This window comes from Vanessa cardui, chromosome 21 (assembly GCF_905220365.1).
Source record: "Vanessa cardui chromosome 21, ilVanCard2.1, whole genome shotgun sequence".
Lineage (NCBI taxonomy): Eukaryota > Metazoa > Arthropoda > Insecta > Lepidoptera > Nymphalidae > Vanessa > Vanessa cardui.
This window is the reverse complement of record NC_061143.1, coordinates 10,595,687-10,605,602: the sequence shown is the minus strand read 5'-3', so window position 1 is coordinate 10,605,602 and position 9,916 is coordinate 10,595,687. Positions and strand designations below refer to the sequence as shown.

General features: G+C 27.8%; 1 protein-coding gene across 1 annotated transcript in view; it reads right to left on the bottom strand.

Annotated features, from left to right (window-relative positions):
• Positions 1 to 277: 277 nt before the first annotated feature.
• LOC124538774 overlaps positions 278 to 9,916 on the bottom strand; it is a 139,492-nt gene continuing 129,853 nt past the window's right edge. The window contains exon 3 of the mRNA XM_047115959.1: positions 278 to 2,920. Coding sequence (XP_046971915.1) covers positions 2,771 to 2,920 — 150 coding nt within the window. The 3' untranslated portion in view covers positions 278 to 2,770. The remainder of the gene's footprint in view (positions 2,921 to 9,916) is intronic.

Genomic DNA, 9,916 nt, shown 5'->3' with positions numbered 1-9,916 from the left:
GAATATATAAGCTATAAAATATTATGTTTCGTTGTTATATATCGTTTTAGTACCGCAGACGGTATTACACGAAGTGGGTGTATTTAAATTAAAGAGATACTTGGTAATGAGATTATTCTTACAAACTATGAGTAATTACAACAATATTGCTTAGTTTTCAATTATTAGGAATTACATTTACGGTAAATAGTTCAGCGAAGCATAGATTTTTTTTTCAATTGAATAATTTGGAGAATATGCAAATCAATTAAATGTTATGTTTCATTTTATTTTTTTATTTTACGGAAATTATTTAATTATATGTTCAATAAAATTTTATGTAATGTAATTTTATTTGTAACAGATTTTCAAATTTGGTAACAAATGCATTATTTGCCTTCAAGAGTTATACGACACCGCCCAACACTTATTAACGAAAATAAAGATTTATATAGAGACGATGTCTGTCATTCAGCCATCGCTACAAATAAGTCAAATTAAAATATATTTTTATACAATTTAATTAGAATTTGCATGTTCTCCCAATAATCCATCACATGAAGCATTATTATGGAAAATTTAGACTTTTTTTCTACAATCCTTATAAAAAAGCGTAAGCATACCAATTTATAAATTTATATACAAAACTCCTTTTGTGCTTATATTAAATCCGTTACATTGAACACTAGTAAATATAAACTGTGAGATAGATAAAAGATACTTTGGCTTAAGATTTCAAAGAAAGATAATTTAGAAAAGATTATATTCTCCAGTGTTCAATTAACAAACCAAGCACACAAGAGGTTTTAAGAGATCATTAGGAAAACTTCTTTTTTTTTTCTTCTTCTATTTAATTGTCTCCTTAAATAAATACATATCACATTTGAACACATCCTTCTGTCTATTTTGTTTTACCTTAAAATAAAAATTAAATAAAATCTAATTTTATATCAAATTAATTCTTGTTCCCAAATGTATTTGATCCCATTTCATTAAAAGAAACTGCTTTTGTATCTGTTTCGTTTGTTAATAAATATTTATATTGTTATTGAAATCATTAAACGTTATTATTTTATTGAATTTAAATCGATTATATTTACAGCAATTATTTTGAATTAAATTTATGCTATTTAATTCATTGAAAAACATTTATATTATTAAAATGATAATATTATTGTGTCTTTTTATGGAAAATAAATATAACTAATTTCAAAACGAAAATCGTTTGTTATCTTCCATTTTCAAATTGTTTTTTATTCAAATTATTGCTGTTTACATTTTATATTGGAATTAGAATTTTATATTGGTTTGGTAAAAGTTTATTTCAACCTCGACTAAGGATATTTCAAAACAAAAATTAACATATAACTTTATATTATATTATGTGTTATGTATTACTGAGTATATCTTACTTATAAAAACATGATTTAATATCGAGTTGAAATTATTTTCGAACTCATAAAAATCAAGTCGCTAGCTTTAACTATTTTTTTATACAATTACATCAAAATAACTTACAATACAAAGGCATTTTTATTTATATACTTGCCCATAAATTATAAAACTATTTTCGAAAATCAAATTTTTAAATTCTATTTCATTCTAGAAAATATAAATGAAAACATTTAAATAAAAATCTAAAATGATTTTTTTTTAATACGAAAATCAAAATCGTATCATACAAATACAATTGAATTTATAATTTTATCTTTATTATATTTTGATTATAAAATACATAATGTACATGTTTTAATTTAATATATATTTTCGTATAAAACTTCAATGAATGTTATCTTAAAGCAAACTTAGTTTCGTTACTTAATTAGACCAATATTGACAAAAAATAATTTACTATTAAGCCTTCATCAAAGTCGGTTTGTCATATAAGCTAAAATATTATAAAAATAAACATTTTATTACAAATATAATGAGATCAAACGATGACAATTTTAGGCTGCTCTCTTTGGAACAATTTATTGTGAAATAGACTCTTTACAGATAGATTGAAAGTCTATTTTCGATCTAACTTCTGGTCCGTATTCATTTTTTTGTATACGTTTTAACCTCTGTATAATATTTCGTGTAAACGATTTAAGCTACAAACAACTACTTTAATTTAACAAGATACTAAAGTGGTATTATTCAATAACATACATTCAGAGCGGAATGTCAATTGACTTTTTTTTTACAATTTCATGACGTAAATCTAAAGATCTACAATTCGATTAATATAATTTTGTGCGCAGATTATTTCAGTTCAATTATTTTATTTATATACACAGTTTATATAACTTTTTATCGATTACAATTATATTATAAGTATCAAAGTTATGTTACATAATTACGGCACGTTATTAAGTCGATAATGTTACATTTTCATTTTCGGAAATCAAATGAAATATTTCGTTTTGCAAATTTTTATAAAATAATGTATGTGAAATTCATTAACATTTAATTTAACGATTTTATAATTTCCATAATCAGTCTACAAAACTGTGAAGGTAAATTTATATACACGCGTAACTTTACAATAATGTGTACAGCATAATATTAAATACACTAAATATATTGCTATTACATATCAAAAACTACAATTAAAACTAATTGTGTAAATCGTTTTCGTTTTGAAAAGAAATTGAATTCCATTTTCGATAAGATGAAAGATTTTCATTTTTAAAATATAAAATTAAAAAAATGGCGTATTTTAGAATATATCTCATAACAAAATGTATTAAAATACTCTGGCACGAGTTCGTGTTTTAACAAACCAAGCGTTTTTATTTTTAATTTTTCATCGTTTGTTGCTGAAGAGCTTCCAGCCAAGCATGAATAGAACGGCCGTGCAAATTGAACCCGACAGCTTGTCAGGTAGAATTGAAAATATTGAACTCTCTGATGACGAAGTCTCCTTTTCGGTCAACATTGGTGTGGCAGCATCAGTCTGTAACAGGGAGAAAATAATCTTCAATAATATACTCAAAAAATAGTCAACACTTAGATGATACACGTATTTATACATTTCTTTTGTTTTGTAATTTTTGAAGGGGTTTGAGCCAGTGTAACTACAGGCACAAAAGACGCAACATCTTATCTCCCAAGATTCGTGGCGCAGATTGATATGAGGAATATTTAACACTTCTTAACTTATAACTGTTTAAGGGCAGAAGTGATTACTGCGGCCGCGATTGCTTGTATGGCTACGTATATAATAAATATATACAGGGTTATTGATAACTCGACGTATATCCGTTAGGAGTTGATAGGGGTGACTATTTGCAATAATTTTAACCCCCATATGCATAATCCAAAAGTGAACCATTTTTTTGAGTTATCACGTTTTTTAGCTTTTTTCAAAATTTGTCAAAAATGCAACTTCAAAAATGTATTTAAAAAAAAGTATCAATTAAAATCTATTTTTTTCTTCTGTTTTATAAAAACGATTAAACACTGGATATTTGTCAAAATTTAAACAATAATTATCGGTCCAAATTTAAAAATGCGAGACGGAAAACGAATTTATTTCAATATCTTTTTCATTCAAAAATGCCTTAAAAACTAAAAAAATCATTATGAAACTTAGCCTGCAGATTATTTTACGCAAGTTTTTTTAAACGATTTGAATTTATGAAACTCTGTATGCCACTCTCAAAATTTTGAAACTTAAATACTTTAACCACTGAGCCAGGTGATAGAAAATCTTTGCATATCTTAAAACAGTTGTAAAGCGAATGCTAATTCAAGCTATAAAATAAAACAAAATAAACGAATGCAAATAATATAATTGCAACGCAACTCGCTATAAGAACAATAAACTTAGCGAGTCCATAAAGTTTGTGAACACTGAAAGCTATAAGAGAAATTCTAGCTAAAATGCTTTACTTGGAAGCACTTTTTATAGATATTAATAAAACAATGCCCTCATAAAGTTTAGTACGTGAGTTTCAGTAAGACTTTTTACAATCGACGACATAGGAACGATTTAGAACTGTCATCATTAAAAGAATACATTAAATGCAATAAACAATAGAAGCGGTCAGTTCTATAATTTCACAAGTCTAGTAATTAATTAATCATTATATCAAAGTAATTTTTATATAATCTTTTATATATGAAAGAAAACTTTTTATTTCTGCACTATTGAACCATATATTATTTTAATTAAATTATAAATAATTAATTTAAAAACAATTATTACAAAACCATTAAACTTTATATTACATATTAGCTTATAAAGTAACATTCTAATATAAAAAATAGCGTCTGCGTTTAAAAATACATGTGCCATAATTTTGTAACAGTAAAAATGTATAAATAAAATAAATTTCATACAAAATACGGGATACAACAACGTCTCAACGACGTAACGACCAGTTCACGACATAGAATCGTATCGTGTAAAGACAAAGTAATTCAAGTGAGTGATATCCTCTTCAATTTTATTGTAAAGATAATTTGAATTGCATTTTTATTATGGGGGAAATAACGCGTGTTATAAATTGGCGAGATTCGATACTCCAACACATACGAGTATATCAATCTTTTCTATCGGATTCTCAGTAAGAGCCATGTTGAAAGTGTGTGTGCATTTCTGTGTGTAAGCACATTTCGAATTTGTCTTCCCATTAGATTATGAGAGTCATCAGTCAGTCATAAATCATTCAAAGTCAAAGACTAAAGTCCTCATTCGATATGGAAGAGGTTTTTGCTTATTGATAGTCAAATATCTACCGTTCGAAAATTAACACCGGACCTGAGAAGAACCGGCGAATGAAACTCAGAATAAGACATCATATTGATAAACCTACTTTTGGTGATGATTAATAATTGCTAACGGTGCGATTGGGAGATGTTGTTTTGATATACGACACTTTCTACAATAATAATAATAACATACAAAAACACAAATGAGAAGTACTATTCGACGTTGTTCAGTGAGATGCGAAGTGACTTTTTACCGACTAAAAACGCTGTTCCAATGTCATATCTTCTTTATCATTACATAGTATCAAAGTCGCTTACCACTATCTGTCCCTATGTTTGCTAAGATCCTTAAAATTACACAACGAATTTTGATACATTTTTTGAATACATAAATTGATTCAATATGAAGGTTTATATGCATAATACATATACAATATAGTTATGAAACGCTGATTATTTTAGTGGTTTCTACAAAGATGTCTTAAATAAAGACTTTTTTTAATGACCAATGACAAAAAACTTTTATGAAATTCTGTATATTTAGTATCAGTATAGCATCAGTGCGAAGCCGGAGCGGGTCGTTGGTAGGAAAAAAATAGTAGTTCAAAAAATTTCAACTTCAAAAGATTATTACGAATTTTGATTTCGTTTTTCGTGAGTTTTTTTTATCATTGTAAGAGGATTCTAATACGAGGAGAGGAATCCAATATATGAGGAGGCACAGAAGCAAAAGGCGTTTCCTTTAACACAACTAATTTCAAAAAGTAACTCAATACCTCGATACAAATAGTTCTAGCAGATGTGTATTTATTATCATAAGAATATTTCGTAAATACTTAAATTCAAAGTTATATAAACCAACAAAAACTAGTCCATGTATATGTTTATGTAACCAAATCGGTTAACACTAATATCAACACTATAACCGAAGGCTTTAATAAAACGAGCTTCTATCACAACGCATCTCGTAAAACTGTACTTTGTGGGTTCATTAACGGCTAATTTATAATGTTGCCTTTACGATTTCGGTTGCGAAAATAATCGTTCGAAATTTGAAAAGCGTTTTATCGATATTTAGTTCTTAAATGTTGAATTTATGGTATTTTAAATTAGTCTCTTTGTGATACTAAAATGTTTAACCCAAATTCATAGTACAGTGCTATTTTGTATGAACTCACTATTGCAACTATTGATCATGTGGAGTGGTCACTACCGCCAATTAGAATGAGGGAATGGCAACTCTTGATAGTGGTCACCACTACCAATATAAGCCTTAAGCTGCTGTAAGATTAACCTTTATTATCATCACCAATGCACCACCAATACTTCGTTAATCACAATGTATAAAAACGGTAGTTCAATGCATGTATCCTTTAAATGTGACAACTACATACTACCGTCAAAGTCGCTTATTACCTATTGGAATTCGACGTCCGCGTTCTGAGATGTTCCTACTTCGAGATCGTTCTTACAGAATAGCTACGCTTGTTACGATGTTATCTTCACAACATCGAAAACAATCGTTCGAAATTTGAAAATCATGTTGCAACGAAATTGAATTTTAGTATATTATTTATGACAAACATTTCAAATGTGGAACACTTAAACTACCCACATATACGTATACACATACATGTACTTAATGCATATGTGTGAATCGAATATGTATTATCATTTGACGTGTATGTGTAAATAAAGCTGTGTGTAACATTGGCAAAAGATATCGAAATTTAAACCTTATGTTGTACTAATAAGGTATTAAATTGTTTGATGTAGATATTCAACTACAAATTAAGTTGGGACAAATAACTAACTCAAATTTATAAACTACCTAATACTAATAATCTCGTTACTGAATGAATACATTAACGACAGATGTCAACAAAAGACGAAATGTCTAATCAATTCAGAGAGATTACAAACCGCAGGTACAAAGCAAAGCGCCCCTCTCGAAATTAGGAAAAAAAATCCTCTTAAAATATTATTCTTAACGTTCTGCGGTGATCTGTATAATTTTATTATACCTAATTTTGTTCAGGCAAATTGAATGCGCTACCGATAAATTGCTCTTTGCGATTGGGGGAACGGGACGACAATATACATTATTAATGCAACAGAACGAGACGGATGCATCATCTAGCATCAATCCCAATTTGCATACATTTTAAGAAGTAAATAAAAAAGCTAAATTAGAATCTCAGAAACAGTTCCTCTGACATGCCCTTCGGTTTTGTTGTGACCAATTTTAAACCTAATCTTAATGGGGATAAAATGCAAATCTAAATGACAATTTGTAACATCCTTAACGATACACAATTTTGAGTTCTAATTCAATTATATAAGATTGTATATCGTTTAAGTTGTTTTAAAATAAGATAAAAGAAATGGATCTGAAAGATAATTGTATTTTCAAAACTATTTTATATATTTATAAAGATATATTTAACTCAGTAGATAAGTTTTTGTATAAATAATTTATATTTTAATCAAATAATTGCATTTGATTCACATAATCATCGAAACTAAACAAGCAAATATTTACTTTGTATGTCAAAATATTTTTTTAAGAATATGGAACATTGGAATTATTCGTTACAACCTTGCATCGAAATTATAACAAGAAAAAATTAAAAAGTAAAAAATAAATAATTAAATAAATTGAATTTTCAAAATACAATTCCAATTTTTTGAAATTCGAACACAAACAACAATCGCATCGCAAATCCGACGAAGCGAGCAAGCGTAATAATAAAGCGAACACAAAAAAATACCTTTGAAGTGAACAAAAGGACTCACGACAAATCGGTTCAAAGAGATTGGGGCGGATAATTTTCACTCGATACCGATCCTGCTACTTTAAAAAACCTAATCACTGCAATGTAATTTCATCCTTATATTCCTACATTAAGGTTCAAATTAACTTGAGCATAGTCATTTCGATCCGTCAGGTTATTTACAGTGTCACGGTAAGAAAAGAGGTTTTATGAAAGGAGTCGCGAAATGAGTTTTATTTAATTTTGCAATACTTTTTTCCGCTTTGCTGTCAAATTATGTTTGCATATAGACGTAATTGGTGGAGGAATATTAATTTTAAGATTCAAATGTTCGATAAATTCAATATGGATATGTATTTTTAATTTCACTTTATTGTAAATACTTCGTATAATATTTTGATATTATCCAAATTATTGAGAAAATTAAAAGATATTTTTTACATTAAACTGTACGATAATATTTTTTTAAGCCCAAAGCTGGATGTTTGTTTACAATTACGACCTCCGTTGTCAAGTAGCATGTTTTCATCGTCACTTTAGGTCGCGCGTTTGATTCCCGGCCGAGTCGATGTAGAGGAAATTCATTCTGTCTGCTGGTAAAAGCCTTAGTTACTAACATTGGGATCAGAGTAACGTATGTGATGTTGTCCAATAAATCCAATTCTTAATTTTAAAAATGCAGATCAGCTAAATAAATATATCGAATGAAAATTCAAGATAGTGATGTAAACATTTTATATCGATATGAGTGTTGTTTAAGATCACAGTCGTATAACTGAGAAAGAGGACAATTGAATTTTTCAATGTTGCCAATATATAAAAGTTAATTAGTGAAATTTAAAGTTAATTTTATGTTTGTCAGTTTTTATCAAATAAACATAGACATGATAACACTATTGAAAAATAACTTTTTAATATTAATTGTATTGTTTTAAGTTATCTTAAATTTTCGCGATTACACATTGAAATAAAACTAGCTATAACGCGATTCAAATCCGTTATAGCTAGTTTTATTTGTTTTAAGTTTTTAGTTTATTTAGTTAACTTCTACATTTTATTTTAAAGTACGATTATATAAATAATATTACTATTTCCGTACACAACATTGTTTTATTTATATATCAGTCCCGTTACATTGATGTTTGATTTCACAATAAATTGAACTGGCGACTTAAAGATTTTATCTGAAGTTTTACCGTTCGAACTATGAATCCTATATAAATCGTAGAAATACTTAAAGCGTTTTATAGATAAATTTATAGATAATTCAGTAACAAAAGATACTTTTACGGCTTTTAACATTTTATAATGCAATTTCGTAGTATTAATTATTCTTAATATCGTAAGTTATACATTGCGTTTTAGTTATATTGACTAAACTTATATAAAAGTCAAAGTCAAAAATCTTTATTCAAAATAGAAGTGTTTACACTTTCTTATATGAATACACACTTTCTTGATAGTCAAGAAATCTACCACCGATTCGGAATTTAACACTTCAGACCTGAGAAGAAACTCAGCGGGAGCAATTTGTTTTTTCTATATCGTGTTACATATACAATATATTTTTTTAATAATCCTGTTAATTACATGGGAATCGTAAAGCAAGAACGCGAGTTCAAATCTGTAAATATATTTACAGATTTAGTAGAGTTCATGTAACTGTCTAGTTAAATTGGTAGTAAGGCTTTCTTTTAGTAAACAGGCACAGTATAGCTGTATGAAGAAAGACAAAACACATGTTTATGTATAATTATAATTAAGGCCTGATGCTTAAAGCTTTTAAAGAATAATTAAATTTAAATCATTCCTTCACCACCCAGATATTATTAAATTGTTTTAAAATATAATTAGATGGGACAATTTTTTTATTTTTGCGAAGGTTGTCAATTTCCTATATCATTATTGATTTGGTCATAACGAAACTAATATAACTTATTTATTACATATACTAAAGTCATTTTTATAGTATTAAGTTACAGGTTTCTAGACTTTTAAAAATTTATTTTGCATACTAAGTACCAATGAGATCGTCTTCAACTAGTTCTAACCAATAAGCGAGAATAAATGATTGACTGATTTTGAATTTTAGCCAATCAAATTCTGGACTACGTGTCGTACTTATTGATATCACATAAAACAATTATAGTTATCGCTTGTCTTTGTGAAATTAATTAAATATCGTTTATAGCGTTCATTAAATTGTTTATAGTAACTATTAAGCATGTTTGCCGTTATACGGTAATTAGTTCGATACAAGTATGTTTGTTTCATTATGTCGAATTAATCATTACAATCATTGAAATTGATTATAACAGTACTTACAGATTTACTTGGTGGTAGGGCTTCGTGCAAGCCCGTTTGGGTAGGTACCATCCACTCATCAGTTATTCTACCACCAAATAACAGTACTCAATATTGTTATGTTCCGGTTTGAAGGGTGAGTGAGCCAGTCTAACTAC